We start from the raw sequence: 27,460 nt of genomic DNA on the forward strand, positions 1-27,460 counted from the left end.
ACTTAGAGTCAAGATTTCAATAACAATAGGTAACTCCTACAAGTAATAATTTTTCAGAGCCACACATTTTAATAAACTGAAAGATTCATAAAGATTGCATTTTGTCTTCCATTTTACCACCTACCTTCTTCTAAGCTTAAAATGTTAGTCACGTCTTGTCTCTGTTTTGCTATCCTTTGTAATAATTCACATAAGTTAAACTTTTCTGTAGAATAAATGTTCTGAATTTGTAAGAATCACAAAACAAGATAAAATGTTTAAATTTTTATCTTGAAATTTGGAGATTTGCAAAGTAAGTTGAGACAAAAGCAGTTTTAAGCCCTACAAATTTGCTAGAGTGGTTATCTGAGCACAAGCACCTGTTTTACAAATTATGGATTTCTGCTTTTTACAAACTTAACTCAAAAGCTCATTTAGAGCTTCTGGTTCTGGAGGAAGATTTAATAAACTTAATAACATTTGCTGCTTAAGATTTATTTCATGGTCACTGTAGAATATGCTTTACTAGGTTCAAAGAGAAATTTATTTCATGGTCACTGTAGAATATGCTTTACTAGGTTCAAAGAGAAATTTTCCTAGGAGCAAATGTCACAACAATTTATTTTTAGTGCTTACTTTTTCCATGAAATAACCACATGCATCTTCTCTTTGCAGGCTTGCTTGGGTTTGATCTACACTGTATATGTAGACAGTCTGAATGTCTCCTTGGAAAGTCTCATTGCAAACCTGTGTGCATGCCTTGTCCCAGCGGCCGGAGGGTCTCAGGTAAATAGAATAAAGGAAGAGATGAAGAGGGCCTGTTCTTTTTCTCCTCTCCTCTAGTTAATTTAATTTATGACATAAAGGAGAAAAGAATTTTTAAAATATTTTTGTTTTAAAGAGGATCTTAGTTTACTTAAGCATTGTCCCTATGGTCTGCCTTCTAGAGACCCAAGATTCCATTCTTTTCTTAGGTCATGAGGTTAATTTTAACACAGGGTTCACCTTTCACATAGCATAATTAGAAGCCATATTTTGTGTAACTTGAGCTCTAGTTTACATTTTCTTGGAAATACACTTTTTTAAGTTGAACTTTTAAAATGTATTCTTTCTGTCTTTCTTACTCCTGTATATAGTTAAACTTCATTTTATTAACTTAAATTTAAAAATTTTGAGTGATAAAAATTAGGAGATAACAAGAAAACTCTCAAAACAATTCTTTGTAACATTATAACTACTTCTGAATAGATTCATTTATTTATTAATGTCCCTGGATAACAGCAGTTATACATGATCCTAAAATCATTTTGTGTATTGTTTGTAATCTTTAATAGAATAACTTGCCTTTACGCTTTGAAAGAAGAGGGCTTATTTTTCTTATTTTAATTTGCTACCTTTAGTAATGATAATATTGACCATTCTCCAAAATCATAGATCTTCTTTGGAAAGTATACGCTCTGTACCTTAAAAGTTCCTAAGAATTTTGTCACAGATTAAGCCTCAAATGAAGACATTGAACTCTTTTATTGAAATAAAACTTTCTCAAAGTGGTCACGTGCTTTTCTTCTTTTGTATGTCTTGAGATTTTCATATTTGTCTCTGAAGTATAAAAATAAGAACCTCAGCTGCTATGACTTAATATTTCTAGGGAACCATACTTAAAAAAAAGAGAGATTTTTCCGTAAGTCCTCAAATTGTTCAGTTTACTTACTTTGCATATTCTTATGTAATATTGGGGAACAGGACAGCCCTCTAAAAAGTACATTGTTTGTCATCCATCTGTCAAAGATGTTACTGATAGTGAAATTGGCATCCCTTTTCTTTACCCTTTGTCTTTTTGACTGGCTTCTGTCTTTCCCAGTGTCTTTTATTACTCTGAAGTTTTTATCTTCTTTTCTTCTTCCTACTCTCTCCTCCCTCATTCTCCTACCTCTGCTCTAAGGGCAGAATATGAAATGTAAGTTTGGTCACAGTTGTAGCTAGAGTTTAAAGCAGTGTAATTATTTTATGGGTCTTTATCATGATGGGATTTTTGTTTATTTTATTTTATTTTATTTTTTTAACTTTATAAAGTTTTTTATTGCGGCTACTAGAAATTTTGAAATGACCTATCTGTTTCATACTATATTTCCCTTATTTTTCCCAGTTTTATTAAGATATAATTGACATATAAATGTTGACTTTGACATTTTATTATTTTTTAGTTAAGAATGATTGTCACTGATTTTTGTATCTCATCATGACTAGATTTTCAACTTTCAACTCCTGAATTTTCCTATACCATGTTCAGTTTGGCACAAAGTAGCTTGAATGTTTTGGGCTACATTCTTGCCCTTTGCATCAGTTAATTGGATCTTATATGGTCATCATCTAATCCAAATTTCAACTTCAGAGGGATTTGTAATTTTAAGAAAATATCTGAAATCATTTGTGTTTGTGTGTTTTTCTCCCATGCTGCAGAAGCTGTTTTCCTTGGGTGCAGGAGATAGACAGCTGATTCAGACTCCTTTGCACGATAGTCTTCCCGTCACAGGCACTAGTGTGGCTCTCCTGTTCCAGCAGTTGGGTATGTCTTCTCTCCCATTTTCAATGTCCTCTTTTAGAAGCCTACAAAAAAATATTTATTCTAAGCTCACGTGACTTGATATGAATCAAGAAAATAAAAAGCAAACCGTTAAATAGCTGATACACAAAATATATAATTATGTGGGTCCTGATCTTAACTAGTATTCATTCTTTTCTATTTTTATTTTAGTTTTTAGGCCTCTTTTGCTCTGGAGTCAATTAGACTTTTAGAAAGTAAACATATTTTTTTTTATGCTTTAAAAGATGAATAGATAGTATATTTTGCTTTTCATTAGATGAATTGCTTTTGTAGAAAACTTGTCAGATGGAGCTAAAAGTTCTGTTTTTCTCATTCCACCGTCTGTATCAGGACTTTATCTCCAATTTTCTAGCAACGGCTAGGATGAAGAATTGGGAGGAGGACACTAGAGAGTGCCATCTGTACCTTGGACAGCTTGTACTTCATTCAAGGAGTAATACAACTTAAAAATGAGGGTGTCTCAGACTAAGGCTGCCAGAGATTCCCATTTGCTTTACCTCTTGCTTGTCCTTTATATGCATTTGCATGAGTGTTGCACTCTCTTTGATTCAGTGTTTGTCGTTGTTCTTCATCTGTGTTTGTATTTTTCTAGTTATATTGAAACCCTCCCTTCCCTGGGGTTCATACTCTGCTTTTCCGGGGAATTCCTAGTTCCTTGCACAAAAATTCTGCCCTCTTGTTTCCCTGCTATCTCATGTTGAATTTTGCTCCTTGCTCAGCTCTGTAATTTATCACTCTTTTTTCATTAGTAGCCTCATCCTCATTCTTTTGCTGTGACTTCACTCAGTTAAATTTAGAAAACCTTAGAAGAGATTAATGTAAATATAAGCAGAGTATCCTAATAATGATGAATGGTGATACCAGTCCCAAAGCAGTAGTTCTTCCCTATTACATCTGCCTCTCCTCAGGAGTTCAAACACTGAAAAATTACATATCGCTTCTTCTCTTCCCCCTTGTAAGTTTGTACTCACTGAATCATCTCAAGTAAGTCCTAATGTAATTAAAGCTATTTTCTTCAATGTGTGAAAAAGGTCATTTTTCCCTAGTGGTGCTTACTTCTCTAAAGAACATCTTGTTGATTAAAATCCTCCCTCTACAATCTTTTGGAAATAATTTTATGGGGTTTGTGGACTACCTTCAGCCTGTCCGTGGTCCCTTCTAACCATTTACTTAATTGATTTTAGCCAAGCATATTCACTGACTTTTTTCCTTTTAGAAAAGGCTGTATGCTTGTAAAGGATCAATCCAAGCAAAGATTTACTGTGAAGAGGAAGAGAAGGATATGACACAAATAAAATAATTTCACATTGCTGAATGCTACCATTTAATCTTATACTTGAGTACCTTATAAACCTCTCATGCTTTTGAGTTTTTACTGTGATATGAGGGAAGTTGAGGGGTTGTTACTGGCATTTAGTGCCTAGGACCAGGGATATTAAACATCTGTTATGCATGACATATATGCACCAGAAGAATTTTACCTCAGATACCATTAGTAATCCCACTGAGAAAAACTGCTATAGATAAAGTATAAATTTATAAAGTCTTGGACCTCTCCTCCAGTAATTTGGCCTATGTAATTCAGACTAACCCTTTTATCTCTGACCACTAGAAAAGATGTACAAATATAAACATCTGCTTGAAAGCATCAGAAACAGTAAAGAGTTACTAAGCCATGGTCCAAGAGAAGAAGAAAACCTAGAGAAGTAAGCTAGACATTTGGGACCAATTTTTCGCAGAGCACCTGTTGATTTTGGAAGAAGGAACTGCAAAGCTGATCAGCACTATTGATATTCCATGGGCAAGGGGAAAATTGGAGTTCAGGTTGTACCAAGGCAGGTTCCTTTATGAAGCTCTCATGCTTTGAGTTGGGACATAAAGGACCATAACCTAGGACCACTCCCAGGTAAATCACAAGTAGACAGGCCCTCTGAGGAACTGAAGTACAGCTTGAAATCATTTCAGTCCCTTGAAATGGGTTAGGGGATTCTTGATGCTCCTGTCTCTAGCCATATAGAGGAAGTAAAAGTAAATTCTCTCTGGAAGAAGATAAATGTATTCTAGGCCTCCAATATGTCTATAAATTTTCATATATGTGCCCAACACTCAATTCAAAATAATCAGAAACACAAAATCTAAACCTATATGAAAGAAATAGAAAAGAAACCGTAGGCAATAAAAAAGATCCACAAGGTGCCAGAAAATAGTTATCAGATTCAGTTATTAAAATAACTATGGTTAAAATAGTGGAGGAGATAAACAGTCAAGAATGAGAATTTGGAGAATGACATCAGCAAGATGACAGAATAGGAAGTCCCAATCCTTGTTTTCCCACAAAAACATCAATTTAACAATGATATACAGACCAAAATACCTTTATGAGAATTCTAGAATTCAGTTAAGAAGTTTCAGTACCCTAGATGATCACAAAGCTGAGAGCAGCCACATTGAAACAGGTAGAAGATCATTTCAGTTTACCTGGTCAGCCCCTCCCCCAAGCCAGCATAGCTCTGCGCTGGGAGAGGATGCCTCAGCTTTGCATCTTCTATTTGGGGCTTGGGGGTGGGGAGAGGAGTAGATTGTGCATCCAGTGTTCCAGCGTTATGGAGGGCTGCCCAAAGGGCTAGTTTCTGCCTCACTTCATTCAAAGCACTGAAATAATCAGCATAGCTTGGATGCCTGAGGGCCACTGAGAAGCAAGAAGAGTGAGGGTGGCTTGCTGCCACCGCCACAGCGTGGCACACTTAGGAGAAGGTGCACCGCCTGAGGCTTGTCCCCGGGGAAGGAGGGAGAGGAGCATCAACATTCTAGCTTTTCAGAAGGCTGCCTGAACATTGGCAAAGACGTGGAGGAATTGGAACTTTCACTGCTAATGAGAATGTGAATGGGACAGCTACCTTGGAACACAATTTGACTTTTTTAAAAAGTAAAACATGCGCCAGCCCCTTGGCCGAGTGGTTAAGTTCGTGCACTCCGCTTTGGCGGCCCTGGGTTTCGCCAGTTCGGATCCCAGGCATGGACATGGCACTGCTCGTCAGGCCATGCTGAGGCAGCTTCCCACATAGTACAACCAGAGGCACTCACAACTAGAATATACAACTATGCACTCGGGGGCTTTAAGGAGAAGAAAAAAAATAGAAGATTGGCAACAGTTGTTAGCTCACGTGCCAATCTTTAGGGAAAAAAAAAAAGTAAAGCAAACCAAATAATCCAGCCATTCCACTCCTAGACATTTACCTAAGGAAAGTGATGGCATGGTCCATAAAAATATTTATATGCGATTGTTCATATTTTATAATAGTAAAACTCTGGAAACAAACTCGATGTCCATGATTTGTAATGGATAATGGTGATGGTAATGGAGAAATGATCTGTGGTTTATTGATATAATGGAATACTACTAAGCAATATAAAGTAATGAATTATTGATACATGCTACAGCATGGATTAATCTGAAAATAATTATGCTGAATGAAAAAAGCCGGACGAAAAAGAATGCATAGTATATAATTCGATTTCTGTAAGGCTCTAGAAAATGCAGTCTAATCTCTGGTAACATAAACAGGTCACTGGTTGCCTTTGGAGTGAAAAGAGAGGGATTACGAAGGGACGTGAGGAAACATCAGAATGATGTTTGTGTTCATTATCTTGATTTTGGCGATAGTTCTACAGGTATATACATATGTCAAAATGTATCAAATTCTACAAGTGAATTGAAAACCTATGTTCACACAGAAACTTGTACATGACTGTTAATAGCAGCATTATTCATAATAGCCAAAAACTGGAAACAATGCGAATGTTTGTCAGCTGATGAATGGATAAACAAATTGTATATCCACATGATGGAATATTATTCAACCACAAAAAGGAAGCAAGTGTTGATACATGCTACAACATGGACGAATCTTGAAAACATTGTTAAGTGAAAGAAGCCAGACACAAAAGCCACATAGTGTATGCTTCCATTTATATGAAATGTCTAGAATAAGCAAATCCATAGAGACAGAAGGTAGATTAGTGCTTGACAGGAGCTGAGAGGAGGGGCGATGGACAATGACTGTTCATGAGTATCAGATTTCAGGTCATGAAATTGTTTTGGAGTAAAACACTGGTGATGGTTTTACAACCTGTGACTATACTCAAAACCACTGAATTGTACACTTTAAAAGGGTGAGTTTTATGGTGTGTGAATTATGTCTCAAATAAAGAAAAACTAATAGGGCTTGTCAAAAGAAGCCGGGAACCATCTTGAAGAGGTTTGCAGTGGATCTAAGGTACATTTTGATCTTCCAAAATGAAAATAGTTTCAGTTGATTGAAACTTAGCAAATATTTTTAAATCCATGAATTCATAATATTAAAATAAAAAAATTGTTACCTCAGAATATGACGGGGAACTACTTTATCTTGAAAACTTATCAATAAAGGATAATCCATCGTGCATTTATTCTGCCTTGCCTAGATGAACTATACAGTACAGGGTAACTGAAGTGTAGTTGAGGGGAATTGTCCCTTTTTAAAATTATCCCATCAGTAAGTGAAAAATTATAGAAATAGAACATCATCATTTTACAACCCTCAGTGAATGAAGATCTAAGCATCAACAACTGTTATCACAAGAAGAAAAAGAAACAGATATCATGTACCTAGCCTTGCCAAACACTACCTGTAGTTTTCCCAGAAAGATTAAATCTGAGTCTGATGACAGGAGATACGGAAGATAGGCGAACACCTGGAACTGCACTAAGAGACTGCAATTGTCAAAATCCAGTCTCTCAGAAACGTTATCAGTCAAATGTCCCAGGCTCTTTAACACATAAATTATAGGGAAAAGAAACGAATGGAGCAGAATCTCTAGGTTGAAAGAGATTTAAAACTCATCCCATTGTTATTAGAGTGAGATTGAACTATAGTGTCCAGGGATGCACATTTGGGTGATAAAACTGCCTATAGAAGAAATCAGGAAAGTGGTTAATAGAATAAAGTCAGGATAATGGCTACTTAATGGCAGTAGAGAGGTGGTTCTGTTTGGCGACACGTGGAAGGGCTCCTAGGGTTGCTGGCAAAGTTCTCTTTCTCAATGTAAGTGATATTTGTAAGATAATTCATTAAGCCAAACATTTGATTTGTATGATTTTCTATATTTGTGTTTTATCTTACAAGAAAAAAATATTTTTAAAAACTTGTAGAGCTATCCAGCTTTTTATATGCATACTTAACTTTTATTATTTGAAAAAGTGCAATCCTTGAACAAATTAGAGATTTTCTCCTTCTCAGATAATGAAGAGTCTAGAGGTAGGCAGTATGGAGCTGCTATATTGATTCTCAGATGTCTTCAGGGATGGTATGGAAATTCTGCTCTGTGCTTTTCCCCTATTAACAGGGAGTTTTCCCTTACTAGACTGTGAGCTTCAAGAACTGCCTTGTCTTATTCTGTGTCCTCTATATCTGACAGAGTGCCTTGGGCGCAGAAGACATCAATGTTTGTTGACTAAATGAATGAACACACTAGCCATGAAGAAAAGGACAATCATGTCTCTTTAGGAAATGTTCTGTGTATGAATGAAGTGTGCCAAAACACATGATGATTAGTCATTTGAAGATCAATATTCTCTAGTATTTTGAGCTTAATTATCTTTTGCTTACATATTCAAAATTTACTGTTTCAGAGAAAGAATAAGGAAAAGATAAGGAAGGAAAGGAGAAAGAACGTTGACTCTAAAACCGCACTGTATGCAGAGTTGCAGTTTCCAGAGAATGTGGTGCTGATAATTCTGTCTAAAGGCATGCTCTTATCACCAGTCATTTTGGTTGGACTGTTGTTGAAGGCCAATATTAGACTATTATCAGAGTTCACTACCTGGGTTAGGAGTGGGATGCTGGTGGTGGATTTTACAAAGCATAGACAGGAAGCAGATAAAACTATAAGATTTTTTTGTAGCCTTGACTAGTTTTCCTGTGATAAGTCTAAATGTAATGATAGCATTTCCTTGGTTCTTCTCTCCAAGGATTGTTATGATAATGAATTTGTTTTTCACAGTTTGAGAGGTCTCTGTTTTTGCCTGAAATTATTATGCAGACTTTTGCCATCTCCCATCTCATTCCCCGTAAGTTTCTGTTCATCACCTTCATCTCTTCCTTGCCATCTTTTTTGTTTGTTTGGTTCTTGTTGCAGCCTATGTGAACTATTTTTGTTTACCTGACAATTTGTCTTTTAAGTGTGGAAAACTGCAGTGGTTTTTTTTTGTGTTAATAAGATTGTACTCACAGGAACTGGTTTTTATAGCTACTCTGATTTTTTAATCTAATCCATAGCTGTTTAACTCAGGTGTCCCTCCTTGACCCAAATAATTTCGTGAAATTCTCGTGACGTCCTTTGTCGTATCTCTTCACCTATAATTTGGATTTTAACTGCAAACACACTAGTTTTAGAATTCTTATTCCTCAGTTTTTATAGTATACTATTTATTAAAGATTTTTAAAGTCACAAACTAAAATGATCTTAGTCCTTCAGCTGTCATCACTCTGTTTCCATGGTTAAACAACTTTAGTCTTGTGTCATCTGTGTTTTGATGAGCTTTATTGAGAAGTTACTGACATATGACATATGTAAGTTTAAGGTTTACAGAGTGATGATTTGATGCATTTATGTATTGTGAAGTGATTAGCACAGTAAGCTTATTAACACCTCCATCCCCTCACATCATGATCATTTGTGTATGTGTGTGCACTGTGAACATTTAAAATCTGCTCTCAGTAACTTTTAAGTATATAATACAGTATTGTTAGTTATAGTCACCATGCTGTACATTAGATCCCCAGAATTTATTTATTTTACACCTGGAATTTCTACCCTTTGACCAACATCTCCCCGTTTCCCACACCCCTTAACCCCTGGCAACCACCCTGTTTCTGTGAGTTCAGCTTTTTTAGATTCCACGTATATGTGAGAACCTAGAGTATTTGTCTTTCTCTGTCTGACTTGTTTCACTTAGCATAATGCCTTCACGGTGTATCCATGTTGTCACAAAAGGCAAGATTTCCTTCTTTTTTCTTTATTTTTGATGGTTGAATAACATTCCATTTTGTGTGTGTGTGTCTGTGTGTGTGTGTGTGAGATATATATATATGTATCACATCTTTATCCATTCATCTGTTGATGGACACTTAGGTTGTTTCCATGTCTTAGCTTTTATGAATAATGCTACAATGAACACGGGCATGTAGATACCTCTTCTAGATAGTGATTTCATTTCCTTGGGATATATACCCAGAAGTAGGATTGCTGAATCAAATGGTAGTTCTATTTTTCATTTTTTGAGGAACTCCCATACTGTTTTCCGTACTGGCTGTACCATTTTGTATTCCCAACAAAAGTGCACAACAGTTCCCTTTTTTCACATCTTGCCAGCACTTGTTATCTCTTGTCTTTTTGATAATAATCATTCTAACAAGTATAAGATGGTATCTCATTGTGATTTTGATTTCCATTTTCCTGGTAATTAGTGATGTGAGCTGCTTTTTTGTGTGTTCTTGGCATTTGTATGTCTTCTTTGGAAAAATGTCTCTATAAGTCCCTTGCTGTATTTTTAATTGGGTTGTTTTTCTGCTGTTGAGTTGTATGAGTTTCTTATATGTTATGTTTATTAATCCCTTATCCAATACATGGTTTGCATATATTTTCTCCTATTCCATAGGTTGCCTTTTCATTTTGCTGGTTATTTCTTTGATTGTACAGAAAGTTTTTAGTGTGATATAGTCCCACTTGTTTATTTTTGCTTTTGCTGCTCGTGCTTTTGGTGTCATATCCAAAAACTCATTGCCAAAAATCAATGTCAAGGAGCTTTTTCCTTGTGTTTTCTTCTAGTAGATTTATAGTTTTGGTTCTCAAATTTATATAGTTAGTCCATTTCAAGTTATTTTTTGTGAGTGATCTGAGATAGGGGTCCAATTTCATTCTTTTGCATGTGAATATCCCATTTTCCCAGCACCGTTTATTGAAGAGATCATCTTTTCTCCATTGCGTATTCTTGGCTCCTTTGTCAAACAGTAGTTGACCGTATATGTATAAGTTTATTTCTACACTCCCAATTCTGTCCCATTGACTGTATGTCTGTTTTTGTGCCAGTAACGTACTGTTTTGATTACTATAGCTTTGTAATATAGTTTGAAATCGGGAAGTGTGATGCCTCTAGCTTTTTTCTTCTTTCTCAGGATTGCTTTGGCTATTTGAAGTATTTTATGATAGTTTTTTCTATTTCTGTGAAAAAGGTCATTATAATTTTGATAGAGATTGCATTGAATCCATAGATGGTTTTGGGTAGTATGGACATTTTAACAATATTACTTCTTCTGATCCATGAACATGAGGTATCTTTCCATTTATTTGTGTCTTCTTCAGTTTCTTTCATCAGAGTCTTGTAGTTTTCAATGAACAGGTCTTTCACCTTCTTGGTTAAATTTATTCCTAATTATTTTATTATTTTTGATGCTCTTGTAAATGAGATTTCTTTCTTTTTCAGATAGAGCATTGTTAGTATATAGAAAAAAATGGATTGTTTTATGTTGATTTTGTATCCTACAATTTTACTGAATTATTTTATTAGTTCTAATAGCTTTTTGGTGGAGTCTTTAGGATATTCTATATAGAAAATCGTATCATCTGCAGACAGACGATATTACTTCTTCCTTTCCGACTTGGTTGCTTTTTTTTTTTTTTCCTTGCCCCTTGCTCTGGCTAGGACTTCCAGTATTATGTTGAGTAGGCATGGTGAGAGTAGACACCCTTGTCTTGTTCCTGATTTTAGTGGGAAATCTTTCAGCCTTTCACTATTGAGTAAGATGATAGCTGTGGGCTTATTATATATGGCATTTATTATGCTGAGGTACGTTACTTCTGCACTCAATTTGTTGAGAGTTTTTATCATGAGAGGATGTTGAATTTTGTCAAATGCTTATTCTGCATCTGTTGAGATGATAATATGATTTTTTAATCTTCCATTCTATTAAGGTAGTGTATCCCATTGATTGATTTGTGTATGTTGAACCATCCTTGCATCCCTGGGATAAATCCCATGTGATCATTGTGTATGATTCTTTTTAATCATAAAATCACTCTTTTTAATGTACTGTTGAATTCATTTTGCTGGTATTTTAGTGGTAACTTTCACATCTGTATTTATCAAAGATGTTAATCTATAGTTTTCTTTTCTTATAGTGTCCTTATCTGCCTTTTTTCTATCAGAGTAATGCTGGCCTTGTAAAATTAGTTGGGGAGTGTTCCGTCCTCTTGAGTTTTTTGGGAGAGTTTGAGAAGGACTGATATTAATTCTACTTTAAATGTTTGGTAGAATTCACCAGTGAAACCATCTTGTTCTGGACTTTTCTTTGTTGGGGTGTTTTTGATTATAATTTCAATCTCCTTACTCATTATTTCTCTGTTCAAAATTTCTATTTCGTCATGATTCAGTCTTGGTATAAACTTTTTTATATGCATACTTTCTTTTTGCTTATCCATATTTAACTTTAGCCAGTTTTTCATTAACTATTATTAGGTCATTATTTCTGTGTTGATTATCTCTAATACTAAACATAGATTTTTTTTAAAAATTGTTTAAATAGCTAGAGTTTTTTCTTCAGTTTATCTTACAAACGTTATTTTTACTTTGTACAAAAACATCCTTAAAATGTTGGTTGTAGTCGTTACTTGCTATTCAGAAAGTTGTTTCTGTTTTTGAATATTTTAATGGAAAACTTTTGGTTTTGTCTTCCCCTAGAAAAGCTTCTATCTATAATGCTACATAATTATTCTTGAAGTGATATTAACTCTTATTAGAGTATCAAAAATAATATATCTTCCTGAAATAGAAAGATGAAAAGATGCCAGAGGAAAGAATGTAGGCTTAGGTTGTACAAAAGTGTTCTCTTTAAAGGTAACACCTTTAAGAAGTATATGTTGATTAGTAAATTTATGAACCACATAATTAATGCATTAATTTTGGGATTATTTTTGTTCTTTTTCCTTAAATGATCAAAATTTAGTGCCTTGGATCATGTTTCTATTTTCACTGTTTTCCCAGCTTTTTTTAGTAGCATTATTACTTGTTTTTAGTCTTATTCTCTATTAGAATGGGAAAAAATGAAGTAGCCATTTTGTTTCTCAATATATGTTGTTAAAAATATAGTTGGAGAATTAGTGCACAAGAGTTTAGACCATTACTCTGAATGACGTAATGTACTCCAGGAGAAAAAGGAGGAAATAGGAAATTTAGTGTTTTACTATATCTGTGATTAATCATTTTTTGACAGTTTGAATATCAGCTATTTTTCTTGGGGCTTTGAAACAAATTAAATCTTCTCACTTACTAGTCTGTTCTGGACCGCTTTTCTGAAGAAACTGCTTAGCATGTGTACTCTACTCCAGAGGCCTAAGGATCTCTAGAGAAGACTGTTCCGATTTAATTTTTTGTAATAAATAGCACAAAGAATAAAGTCCCTATAATGCCTACCTGCAGGAGTATCTTTTTGTCATCAAATGTTTACAAAGCAATTACCATGTGCCAGGTCCTGTGCTAAGTCATTAGGGATATAAAGATGAAAATATCACAACCCTTATCCCAGATATACTTTCAGCTTAGTGGAGAAACAGATAATCTTTTAAAAATTGTAGTACAGTATATTTAGTGCAATAATAGAGGTACCAACAGCTAACTCTTACTAGGTAGAAAAGAGGAAGAAGGATATTCCATGCAGAAGGAAAAACATAAGCAAGAGTATAAAGCCATGAAAGTAAGATGTTTGATGACGCTTGAGCAGAGGGTTGTAGAAGTAGTCAGAATGTTATCAGGAAATTGATTGCTTTTGTTTTCAAAATTAGAGATTAAATATTTATGCTAGTTTCGTAAAGGAAACCATTGTTAAAATACCAAAGACGGACAGTCATTGCCGATTGAGTGCTTGTTGACGAGTGTACTACGCTTTCTAGAATTACACATAAATGAAGTATGTGGTTGCTATGTGATATAATTTGAGGACAGTTCAGAATAATCCTTGTTCAAAACTGTCTTCTCCATTTTCCTTTTATGGTTCTTAAATGCTACTATTCAACAGCTATCTCTATCTTTGTATTGTTATCCTTTAATGAAGGCAAATGCTCTGAGACACGAAGCCATTAAGTGTTATCTTTCGTTGTCACAGAGTTCTCTCATCTAAAATTTCATTTTTCTCTTTCAGCATTTTAGAGATTAATATTCTTATAAAATATTGCTACTCCAACATGTAAGTATGAAACTTAGAAACAGTAGCAGGATAACTTACCGTCTTTTTTGTGCTCGGTAGCACTTTGTACATGTCTCTATTCTGTTGTGTTTTAATTATTTATTTACCAACCTACCATCTTCACTGAACTGTGAGCTCCTATGAGCCTGCCTGAGGTTTCTTTATATCCATCCGTAGAGTTTAGCAGTTTCTTATGTATCTCAGCAACTTGGTAAAAGTTTAATAGTGGAGGAAGGGAGAAGAGGGGAGAAGAAAGGAAGACGTGTTCATTAAGAGTTCTTTCTGCTAAGGCAGTTCCCTCCTGCTTGTTCCTGCTTTAGTTCTCCAGTCACTCACTCTATATTATCCTTCCACTTGGTTTGCTACTCTACTGCGAAGGCCCCATTTACTTCCTGCTTCTTAAATGTAGACATTAGAGTAGATTTAAAAACCTGGTCGCTGATCAGAACAGGCACAGACTAGGAACCTGGGCCATTTGGGGTTGGAATAATCTGATGTGATTACCTTAGATCTAGAGAACCAATTACAGTGTTAAAGAAGAAAATGTGCTGTACTTTTTTACATAGTTTTGGTTGAGTTGGTCTTCTATGAATTACTTGGTATATACGCAATTTTAGATTTGAATTCTTTGAGGTCATATATATTTGTTCATGGATTTCTTATACTTAAAGATTACCATATTGCTGAACTCTACTTACAAGCATGTGAAATATATTTAAGTCATGTCACACTCAAGGGAATAAGCCCATCCATGTTCATAACTACTAAAATATACCCACGTACAGTCGCCCAATTCAGTTACATTTCTTCACTATTTTTTACTTAGAGTATTTTCATTTCTAACATATTTGAAAATAATACAAATATGACACATTGCCTCTCTGAGTTATAAAACTGAATTGTATAAACTATATAAAGCTTTAGTTAATCCATGAAGGTAGGGATTTTGTTTTTCTTCATTGCTGTATTCCCAGTGCCTGGAGGATAGTAGATACTCAACAAATATTGATCGAATGAGTGAGAAATCTCCTTTTCCATGACTTGTATTAAGCCATGACCATTATTGTATTGTTTTCTCCACTGTGAATTGACCAGAAAGAACTATAATAAATTGCTTAAGCTTTCTGAAATATATCTTGTCTTGAAACCAGCCTTCCTCAATTAGACCAGTTGAAAGTTAAGACGTAACATTCTATTTGTGCAACATAGCATTATTATTCAGAGGAGAGGATTCTGGAGAAAAGTTTTTGGTGGTGTTTTTTCAAAACAGGAAACAAATACATTTGTTAATGTTTCATGCTCTAAATTTTAGAACTTTAACCCATAAAGAAAAGTTAAGATCAGGAAGTAATTTTTCAGAATGTTTTACTATTTGAATAATCAACAGGATGTGTATGTACCATTGTAGTGAAATCAGTGGTAATTATCACTGGAATGTTTGTTTTCATATTGTCTTCTCTCCTGTTGTCGTGCAGTTTTGGATAGATGTTGGCTACCGAAGACTAGGAAACAATTCAAGGTTATGTAGAAAACTGATTATGACTTGTAGTTTAGAGAAATTGAATTTCTAAATAACTATGTAGCTGTGAACACAGCAACAATCATTGCTCGTTAGGAATAAAAACATTAATGTAATTTCTTAAAATATTTGAGATTGTTAATTATCTAAAACTTAAAGCATGTAATATTTTTAAGAATATAAAATTTAAGTGATACTTCAGTTAGACATGGGTAAATTATTCTGTATAACACTATATAATTTTCTGGATAATGAAAAACTTACCTTTCAAGCATTAGAAAATTGTCCCTAACTTATTTCTAATGTATGAGACATAAATTCTGTTTTAGTAAGTATAGTGTAATATTTCCCCCCTTGATGTCATAAGCTGATTGTTTTTACTAATGTAAGTAGGAAGGAGTCCCTTACAACTGCATGCCTTCTTTCTTCACAATTTATCTGATGCTAAATCGTACTGACTATGAATTTTATTTTCAATGGATGATCAGAATGAATGATCTTTTCTGTAGAGGATTGCAGAGAGTTCAGACAGGAGTGGAGAGGGAAAAGTTCTTCCCTAGAGTCTTCGGGAAAAAAGCCTGGTCTCCTTCTCATGGTGTACAAATTTTTCATAGCCTTGCCCTTGGCAGAGCTACTTGTAGGTCTCTTAGCGCCTTTTCCTCCCTCAGTCCTCTATTTCTTTGCATGTGAGTCTTCCACCAGCTTTGAAAACCTTGTTGCTCTTTTCTCCTTAGCTAACTTCTGCTTATCCTTCAAAATCCAACTTGAGGGTCTGTTCCTTTAGGTGGGCCCAGTGTAATCACAAGTGTGCTTAAAAGATAGAAGAGGGAGGCAAATGAGTCAGTGTCAGAGTAATGTACCCTGACCTCAAATTAAGTGAGAAAGATCCACGGGCCTTTTCCAGCTTTGAGGATGGAAGGGGACCATGAGCTAGGGATGTAGGCAGTTGCTGGAAGCTGGAAAACCCAGGAGCAGGATTTCTGATCTCCAGAACTTTAAGATAATATATTTGTGATGTTTTAAGCCATCAAGTTTGTGGTAATTTGGTACAGCAGCCATTGGAAACTAATGCAGCCACAGACTTTTTTAATATAAATTTTTATTTTTAAATACTTTGACTCACAGGAAGTTTCTAAATTGGTGCAGAGAATCCTCAAGTATACATCACCCACCTTCCCCCAACTACAGTATCTTATATAATCATAGTACATTATAACAACTGGCCAAATTGATATTGGCACAATATTGTTAATTTAGGAAAGGAGAGACATTTCTCTGAGTAGACTCTCTTATATAGTTTTGTCTTCTAGAGGTATGTATAGGTCTTATGTCTTCAGAAAATAGTATATCAATCATGATGGGAAGAAATGAAAAAAAATCTCAAAACTGAAAGCATACAGAAATAAATAAACTCCACTGTCTTTCAAATGAATAATGTAAGCACATGGAAGAGGAAAAACTAAGTAACTTATGAACACAGTATTTGACTATAGAACCCCAGTTTTGGACAGGTTTGAGGAGAGAATTGCAAGCAAATTGTGAATTCCTTTTTAGCTGATGTGGTTTTTGAGTTAGAATGGCTGAAAAAGTTCTGCAACTATTTTATATGTAATATAAGATTTAGCACATGAATAAATATGTTTATGTTTTTAGGATCTAGGGTTCTCACTGCAAAGAAGGGCATACAAATATGTGTTGGAGTTGGTGGGAGACCCTGTGGGAATGAAATGGAATTGAAAGTAATGGAGTAGACTCAGGATTTCTCAACTATATGTGTGTATATACATATGTATGTCTCTGCCTATATGCATGTAGATGTGTTCATGTATGTGTGTGTATAAATGTATGTACATGCATATATTTCTTAGCTCTATCTGTAGGAGTGGCCCAGAATCAAAGATACTCTAGTAGAAATGATCTAACATTTACTCTAATATCCCAAACCTGGTCTTTAATACCATTCCTCACAAAAAGGAACCAAGACTTCTTGGAAAAATGGTTGACTTTAGGGTAGGGACGGGATAGGTAGAATATAAGATTGGATTATTTTGTTAAGCCAGAAAGTAAGAGAGAACTAAAAAAACACCCAAAAAGGCTTCATGTCAGAAGGACACAGGAACCAGCTTAAAGGGGTACTCACTATTTAAATCTGGGACTTGTTTAGCACAGAAGTAATTAAGGGCAGTGTAGTGACTTATAGAATGTTGGAATAAAAAATATGAAACCATGAGTCCATACTGATAATGGATGTATAAATAAGCGGGTTAGTGGGGGATAAATGAGGGCTCTGCATATTACAGAATGTTGATTGCTGACTGGTGAATATGGAGGAAGTGGTGTTTTGGGAAAATCACTTTATAATCATCATAGTAAAGACTGATTCAGGCAGTGATTATCAATAGATACAAAATCTAGGCAGAAATTTGGTGAGGAACAAGATATTTGCATGACCAAAGTGTCTGACCACAGATTGCTTATTAATTGTAAGGAAAAATATGAAGTATACATTGGAGAAATTAGACAGCATTGAACGAAAGTTTAGGTGAAAAGAATTGACATCACCAGAGAGAGTACTTCTGGTTATGGCAGTCTGAAGAGTTCAGCAAATCCTTTCCCCAAAGAACCAATATAAAACTAGACAAAAATTGTTGAATACAACTATTACAGGACTCTGGAAATTGACCAAAAGCAAACAACAAACCCAGAATTTTGGGTATGAACAGTAAGAATTTGCAGCCTTCTTACCTGGGTTTGCTCCCATCTCCCCCACACCTCAGTTCTATCAGTGAGAATGAGAGTTTTACCAGAGCAGGGCTGGCCATAAAGCTGGCGGCTTTGCTGCCAAATGGGTTGGAAGGCTTAAACCTACAGCATCATTGTCAGTAAAAATAGTATTGAACCCAGTAGGAAATGAAAGGGAAAAAAACTAACTGCTTGTCTGAGTTACAGTCCTATTTGGGGCTAGTGACAGACCAGCCAGAAATGTAACAGGGAAATCCTGGACATGAGAGTCATAAAAGGGCTAGATCAGACTCTGGACCAGGAGTCCTGCAACTAAGAGGCTCCTGAATTTCACTCCTCCCACAGATGCACCAAGTGTACAGCTACCCACGGAGCAATTCCTTCTGAGAGAAATCCAGAAGCTAGTTGAGCGGCTCCTACACATTCAGCCCTGAAGGAATACCCACATTGAAATGGATAGGAAAGACTGAGATACACTCTTCCCGTGAACTGCACTCCCAGCACAGTGCCATAAATTGGAGAGGGAACCTCTGACTCCCAGCTTCTCCCTGAAGAGCGAAGGGTTTAGACCACACATCTTACACCCCAACTTTTAAGGCTCCCACCCGAGAGATAGGGTCCCAAAACATGTAGCTCTTAAAGTCAACAGGGCTTGCATTCACGAGTCCCACAGGACTATAGCAAAGAAAGAAACAGATCTTAATGAACATATGAACACTCACTGCGACTATCCCTTTGGGGCCAAGTGCAGAGGGAGCAGACAAAAATGTCCATCTCCTGGTATTTCCCTAAAAGGGGTTTGACTTCATAGTTTACGAGTAGCTGCCTGAGGGTCCAGCTTCTGAATTAGCATATATCTAGGTACTCACTAGAACCCAAAAGAAGAAGAGACTCCTCTCAGCTTTCAGGACTGAATGTGGCAGTTATGTAAAAATACATTTCATGCAAATGGAAACTGAAAGAAAGCACAGGTAACTTTAGTGATATCAAACATAATAGACTTTAAACCAAAAATTGTAGTAAGAGACCAGTAAGGTCATTATATAATGATAAAGTAGTCAACTCATCAAGAGGATGTAATAATTGTAAATATTTATGCACCCTTCATTGGAGCACCTAAATATGTAAAGCAAGTATTAACAGATCTGAAGAGAAAAAGAGACAACAATACAGCAATAGTAGAAGACTTCAATACCCCACATTCAACAATGGGTAGATCATCTAAACAGAAAATCAATAACAAAAATTGGACTAAAACAACACGTTAGACCAGATGGACCTAACAGACATATACAGAACTTTCCATCCTACAGCAGCAGAATACACATTCTTCTCAAGTTTGTGTGGATGATGTTCCAAGATAGATCATATATTAGGCCACAAAACAAGTCTTAATAAATTTAAGAAGATTGAAATCATATCAAGCTTCTTTTCCAACCACAAAAGTATGAAACTAGAAATTAATAACAAGAAGAAAACTTGAAAATTCACAAATATGTGGAGATTAAACAACATGCTCCTGAACAACCAGTGAATCAATGAAGAAATCAAAAAGGAAATAAAAACTATCATGAGACAAATGGAAATAGGAACACAACATACCAAAACTTATGGGATGGAGCAAAAGCAGATCTAAGAGGGAAAAAGAAGAACAAAGTAAGCTCAGAGTTTGTAAAAGGAAGGAAATAGCAAAGATCCGAGCAGAAATAAATGAAATAGAGAGCAAAAAGGTAATAGAAAGCTCAGTGAAGTCAAGCTGGTTTTTTTTTAAAAGATAAAATTGTCAAGCTTTTAACTAATCTAAGATAAAAAGAGAGAAAACTCAAAATCAGGTATGAAAGAGGAGACAGTACAACTGATACCACAGAATTACTAAGGATCATAAGAGGCTACTGTGAACAATTACACACCAGCAAATTAGATAACCTAGAAGAATGGAAAAATTCCTATAAACATGCAAAAGAATGAATCATGAAGAAATAGAAAATCTGAACAGAACAATTACTATACTAGAAAGGAGATTGAATCAGTAATCAAAAGTATCCCCCCAAAAAAAGTCCAGGACCACATGGCTTCATTGATGAATTCTACCCAACATTTAAAAAAGAATGAATACCTATCCACCTCAAACTCATCCACAAAATAGAAGAGGAGGGAACACTTCCAAACACATTTTACAAGTCCTCATTACCCTGATACCAAAGCTAGACACAGACACTACAAGATAAAGAAGCTACAGGCCAATATTCTGATGAACATAGATGCAAAATCCTTAACAAAATATTAGCAAGCCAAACTCAACAATACATTAAAAGGATCATACACTATGATCAAGTGGGATTTATTCCTGGGATGCAAAGATGGTTTAACATAAGCAAATCAATAAATTTTCTCTTAAAAATGGTTAATTTCAGCGGTCAGCTCCGTGGTCTGATGGTTAAGTTTGGTGTGCTCTGCTTTGGTGGCCTGGGTTCACAGGTTTGGATCCTGGGTGCAGACCTACACCAGATTTGTCAGCCATGCTGTGGTAGCAACCCACATATAAAATAAAGGAAGATTGGCACAGATGTTAGCTCAGGGCTAATCTTCCTCAGCAAAAAAAAAAAAAAAAAAAAAAGTTAATTTTATGGTATGGGAATTTTACTTCACTAAAAAAAATTTCTTTAAAGGTTGTGCAAATGCTCCATTTTGAATGAGACTAAAGACACATAAGAACTAAATGGAATATCTGATCCTAAAACGAATCCTGACTATGGGGAAAAAGTTCTGAAGAATATTATTGAGTCAATGGACAAAACTGGAATACAGATATGAAATTAGATTTTAAATATTGTAACAATGTTAAATTTGCTGAAGGTGATAACCATACTGTGGTTATGTAGGATATTATCTTTATTCTTAGGAAAAACACATTGAAGTATTTAGGAGTAACTGTAACGATGTATATGCTCAGATGGCTCATAAAAAGTGTGTATATGTAGAGAGAGTCAGAGAGTATGCACTAGCACATAAGTACAAATGTTAAAGCAAATGGAGCAAAATTTTAACAATAGGTGAGTCATGGTAAAGGCTAGATGGATGCTCTGTGCACTGTTCTTATTCTTGCAACTTTTCTGTAAGTTTGAAATTATTTCCAAAGAAATGTTTAAAAGATCCGTGTATCCTTGATCCAGTTTAATAAGTACAGTGTCATAAATAAAGTTGAAACTTCCTCCATATGCCATCTCTCCCCAGAGATAAACACTATCTGCATTTGGTGTTTGTTAGTCCTAGACATGTCTTTATACTTTAACTAAACAATATACAGTAGTGTTTTGTATGATTTTGAACAATACATAGATGCTGTCATTCTATATAATCACTATACACCTTATTTTCCTCATTTAACATTATATTTGGGAGAGTTATTCATGTTGATATATGTAGCATTAGCTCTCTTATTTTCACTGCTCTACAGGTATCCCAAAAGTCTTAGTGAAGTTTTCATCAATAGCAAATTCACAAGTATAAATACTAAAAACTTACCCAAAATATCCATATCATTTGAAACTTGTTTAAATTTTTTAATAATTATTTAGTTTTATAAATTTTGAATAATAAATTTTGTTTTAATTTTTGGTTTCAGTCAACATTTGCCATCTTCAGAGAAAGTATAATAATTTCATACTATGATTTTACCACAATTTATTCATTCATTCTCACATTCAGGATGTATTCACTTTATTCCTTATTTCAATATCGCTACAATCAGCATACCTTTTTATACTTATCTTCTTGGGTACACGTGAGAGAGTTTCTATGATAAATAACTAATAATGGAATTACTAGAATTACCCTAATAACTAGGTTGTAGGGTATGTATATCTTAACTTTATTTATATTCCTCACAGCAGTATGTATGATAGTTTCTTTTCCTCTGCATCCCCATAAAAACTTAGAATTGTCAGGCTTCAATTTTGGCTGTTGTGATAGGTTTAAAATCATGTCTCATGAATTTAATAGATTGATTTTTTTCTGATTATTAGAGGTATTGTAGCATCTTTTCATATGCTTATCAGCCATTTTGGTTTCCTCTTCTGTAAATTGTAAGTTCATGTTATTCTCTTATGTTACATTTTTCATATTGATTTTAGTGGGAATTTTTAAAAGCATATTTTGGACATATCCTTTTACATTTATATGCTTTCTAGGTAACTTCTCTCAGTCTGAGACTTGGCTTTACTTAATTTTTGATGGAGAAATTTTTAATTTAAAATAATTGAATTTATCAATCTTTTCCTTTATGATTTGTGTATTTTACGCTTTCCCTATCTGAATTTATAAAGATGTTCTGTGACATCTTTCAATGAAAATTTTAATGTCTTTTATTAGTACATCTTGTCAGTCTTCAGAGAGCTTGTCAGTTCAGTGAAACATTCTTGAGCACCTACTATGTAGCGGGTGCTGTGCTGGATGGGAGGGATACCACAGTGTATAAGGCCCAGAGTTATCTTTGAGGAACTCACATTATAGAAGGGGACATGAGGCAGAAAAACATGAGCACAAGAAGCAGACTTGTTAAACTGAAAGAAGTGGTCTGAGAGCTAGATTAGTTCAGTATTGATCACACAGGTGTGGAAGGTGGCAACTGGATTAGAAAGATGGGAGTAAGACTATGAAGTCATTTTGGCACAGAGCTCAGACTTAATCTTGTAGGTTAGGTGTTTCCAAACATTTTTAGCATCAGAACCTAACTTCAGAGGAAATTAATGGTAGCAAATATAATAATTACAATAATAATCATAATATCACTAACACATCTGGATTATTTACCATGGTACTGTGCTGAGAACTCCATGAATTATCTCATTTCTTTTTTATAGCAACCCTATAAGATAGATTTTAATATTATCCTCATTTTACCAGCTGAAGCTCAGAGAGATTAATATATAAAACAAGTTGAAGAAAAGCTTTTCTTACTAAGTTACTTCTGTGGAACAGAATGCATATGAAAATCAGTTCCAAAAAGAATGAGAAGATACTGAAGGGTTTGAGGCATGAAAGTGACATAATCAGATTTATATTTTATATCCATCATGCTAGAAACTGCCTGCAGGATAGATTTGAAGTGAATAAAGACTAGATATGGGAAACAAGTTATGAAACTCTTACATTAGTCCAAATGAGAGAAGGTTGAAAACCTGAACCAAAAGTTCGGGTGTATTACATGGGATAAGTTGAAAATGATAAAAGAGGATAGCAATTAGTAACGGGCGGAGAAGGAATTTGCATGTGTCATGAGAAGGGACAAGCTATGGTAAAGGGAGATACAGGAAGTATTTTATCTTGAGAAAACTAATGGGGACTCTTGATTTAGTGGGTCCGTGTAATTAGTGAGCTTTTTGTTTTTGCTTTTGTTTTTAATTGCAGTAACATTGGATTATAACTTTATATAGCTTTTGGATGTAATCATAATATATTTCAGATTCTGTGTAGATTACATCATGTTCACCACACAAAAACTAATTATAGTCCATCCCCTCACATGTGAACCTAATCACCCTTTTGCCCTCCCCCGCCCTTCCCCCATGGCAACCACCAATCCATTTTCCGTTGCTATGTGTTTGTTTGTCATTGTTTTTATCTTCTACTTGTGAGTGAGATCATACCGTATTTGACTTTCTCCCTCTGACTTATTTCACTCAGCATAATACCCTCAAGGTTCATCCATGTTGTCACAAATGGCCGGATTTTATCATTTCTTATGGCTGAGTAGTAGTCCATTGTGTATAAATACCACATCTTCTTTATCCATTCGTCCCCTGATGGGCACCTAGGTTGCTTCCAAGTCTTGGCTATTGTGTATAATGCTTCAGTGAACATAGGGGTGCAGGTATCTTTATGCCTTTGCATTATCAAGTTCTTTAGATAAACACCCAGCAGTGGGATAGCTGGATCATATGGTAGATCTATTCTTAATTTTCTGAGGATACTCCATACTGCTCTCCATAGTGGCTGCACAAGTTTGCACTCCCACCAGCAGTGTACAAGGGTTCCCATCTCTCCACATCCTCTCCAACACTTGTTGTTTCCTGTCTTGTTAGTTATAGCCATTCTGAGGGAGTGAGGTGATACCTCATTGTAGTTTTGATTTGCATTTCCCTGATAGCTAATGATGTTGAGCATCTTTTCATATGCCTGTTGGCCATCCGTATATCTTCTTTGGAGAAATGTCTGTTCAGATCTTTTGCCCATTTTTTAATTGGGTTGTTGGTTTTTTCTTGTTGAGCTGTATGAGTTCTTTGTATATTTTGGATATTAACCCCTTATCTGATATATGGTTTGCAAATATCTTCTCCTAATTGTTAGGTTGTCTTTTCATTTTGTTGATGGTTTCCTTTGCTGTGCAGAAGCTTTTTAGTTGATGTAGTCCCATTTGTTCATTTTTTCTTTTGTTTCCCTTGCCCGGTCAGACATGAGACTTGAAAATACGCTGCTAAGACTGATGTCAAAGATCGTACTGCCTATGTTTTCTTCTAGAAGTTTCATGGTTTCCGGTCTTACATCCAAGTCTTTAATCCATTTTGAGTTGATTTTTGTTCATGGTGTAAGGGAATGGTTTACTTTCATTCTTTTGCATGTGGCTGTCCAGTTTTCCCAACACCATTTATTGAAGAGACTCTCCTTTCTCCATCATATGCTCTTGGCTCCCTTGTCAAATGTTAGCTGTCCGTAAATGTGTGGGTTTATTTCTGGGCTCTCAATTCTGTTCCATTGATCTGTGTCTGTTTTTGTACCAGTACCATGCTGTTTTGGTTGCTACAGCTTTGTAGTATATTTTGAAATCAGGGAGTGTGATACCTCCAGCTTTGTTCTTTTTTCTCAGGAATCCTTTGGCTATTCGGGGTCTTTTGTTGTCTCATATAAATTTTGGGATTCTTTGTTCTATTTCTGTGAAAAATGTTGTTGGAACTTTGATAGGGATTGCATTGAATCTGTACATTGCTTTAGGAAGTATGAGCATTTTAACAATGTTAATTCTTCCAATCCAAGAGCATGGAATATCTTTCCATTTCTTTGTGTCTTCCTCGATTTCTTTCAACAATGTTTTATAGTTTTCGGTGTACAGATCTTTCACCTCTTTGGTTAAGTTTATTCCTAGGTATTTTATTCTTTTTGTTGCAATTGTAAATGGGATTGTATTCTTAATTTCTCTTTCTGCTACTTCATTGTTAGTGTATAGATACGCAACTGATTTTTGTACGTTGATTTTGTATCCTGTGACTTGACCGTATTCCTTTATTGTTTCTAAAAGTTCTTTAGTGGATTCTTTAGAGTTTTCTAGATATAAAATCATGTCATCTGCAAAGAATGACAGTTTCACTTCTTCTTTTCCACTGTGGATCCCTTTTATTTCTTTTTCTTGCTTGATTACTCTGGCTAGGACTTCCAAAACTATGTTAAATAAGAGTGGTGACAGTGGGCATCCTTGTCCAGTTCCTGTTCTTAGAGGGATAGCTTTCAGTTTTTCTTCATTGAGAATGATATTTGCTGTGGGTTTGTCATATATGGCCTTTATTATGTTGAGGTATTTTCCTTCTATACCCATTTTATTTAGAGTTTTTATCATAAATCGATGCTGTATCTTGTCAAATGCTTTTTCTGCATCTATTGAGATGATCATGTGATTTTTATGCTTCATTTTGTTAATGTGGTGTATCACGTTGATAGATTTGCAGATGTTGAACCATCCCTGGAATGAAACCCACTTGATCATGATGTATGATCTTTTTAATGTTGCTGTATTCCATTTGCTGGTATTTTGTTGAGGATTTTTGCATCGATGTTCATCAGTGATATTGGCCTGTAATTTTCTTTTTTTGTGTTGTCCTTGTCTGGTTTCGGTATCAGGATAATGTTGGCTTAGTAGAATAAGTTAGGAAGCTCCCCTCCTCTTCAATTTTTTGGAAGAGTTTGAGAAGGATAGGTATCAAGTCTTCTTTGAATGTTTGGTAGAATTCACCAGGGAAGCCATCTGGTCCTGGACTCTTATTTTTTGGGAGGTTTTTGATTGCTGTTTTGATCTCCTTACTGGTGATCGGTCTATTAAAATTTTCTACTTCTTCTTGGTCCAGTTTTGGAAGGTTGTGTGTTTCTAAGAATTTATCCATTTCTTCTAGATTAGCCATTTTGTTGGCGTATAGCTTTTCATAGTATTCTCTTATTATCTTTTGTATTTCTGAGGTATCCGTTGTAATCTCTCCTCTTTCATTTCTGATTTTGTTTATTTGAGCCTTCTCTCTTTTTTGTTGGTGAGTCTAGCTAAGGGTTTGTCAATTTTGTTTATCTTCTCAAAGAACCAGCTCTTGGTTTCATTAATTTTTTCTATTTTTTGTTAGTCTTTATTTCGTTTATTTCTGCTCTAATTTTTATTATTTTCTTCCTTTGGCTGATTTGGGGCTTTGTTTGTTGTTCTTTTTCCAGTGCCTTTAGATGCGCTTTTAGATTGTCTATTTGGGATTTTTCTTCTTTGTTGAGGTAGGCCTGAATTGCTATAAAGTTCCCTCTTAGAACCGCTCATGTAATTAATGTGGAACAATGAATAAAGCATAACGAAAGATGATTCAGGTCCAGCCCCAGTGGCCTAGTGGTTAAGTTCAGTGTGCTCTTTTCGGCGGCCTGCGTTCGGTTCCCTGGGTGCAAACCTACACCATTCGTCTATCAGTGGCCATGCTTTGATGGTGTCACAAACAAAATACAGGAAGATTGGCAACAGATGTCAGCTCAAGGTGAATCTTCCTCAGCAAAAAAAAAAAAAAAAAAGATGATTCAGTGATAAAAATGAGAAAATAAGCAATGATGTACTTATTTAACTTTAATTTGATAAGTTTGCATGCTGTATTTTCTATAGTTGCCAGTAAAAAAATCGAATAAAAGTTAAATAAGTACTTTAATTTGATAAGTATGCATGCTGTATTTTCTATAGTTGCCAGTAAAAAAATCGAAATAGAGCATGTAAATTCCACACTAGCAGAGGGGATAAAAGAAGAGGCAGGATAATAGAAATCGTAAAGAAAAAAAAAGAGGCAGAACAAATAAAAAGTACAAAATAAGATACTGTATATATGTATATACAGAAATAATTACAATAAGTGTAAGTTGATTAAATGATCTAGTTAAAAGACAAAGATTTTCAGATTGGATTTTTTTTAAATGTCAACTGTATGCTATTTACAAGAAGTAGAGAAAGGTTGAAGTAAAAAGATGGAAAAGAGATATACCTGGAAAATTTCAGCGACAAAGCTGATGTGGTTATATTAACATCAGACAAATGGACTTTAAAGAGGAAAAACGTTA

At 35.0% G+C, this 27,460-nt stretch overlaps 1 protein-coding gene across 5 annotated transcripts in view; it reads left to right on the plus strand.

The window, feature by feature from the left end:
* SBF2 (SET binding factor 2) overlaps nucleotides 1-27,460 on the plus strand; it is a 463,187-nt gene that overhangs the window by 232,283 nt on the left and 203,444 nt on the right. For all 5 annotated transcript variants that reach the window (XM_046684984.1, XM_046684986.1, XM_046684988.1 and 2 more), the window contains 2 exons: nucleotides 655-765; nucleotides 2,440-2,545. In XM_046684984.1, the coding sequence (XP_046540940.1) occupies nucleotides 655-765; nucleotides 2,440-2,545 (217 nt within the window). The remainder of the gene's footprint in view (nucleotides 1-654; nucleotides 766-2,439; nucleotides 2,546-27,460) is intronic.

The sequence above is a fragment of the Equus quagga genome, chromosome 14, assembly GCF_021613505.1.
Source record: "Equus quagga isolate Etosha38 chromosome 14, UCLA_HA_Equagga_1.0, whole genome shotgun sequence".
NCBI lineage: Eukaryota > Metazoa > Chordata > Mammalia > Perissodactyla > Equidae > Equus > Equus quagga.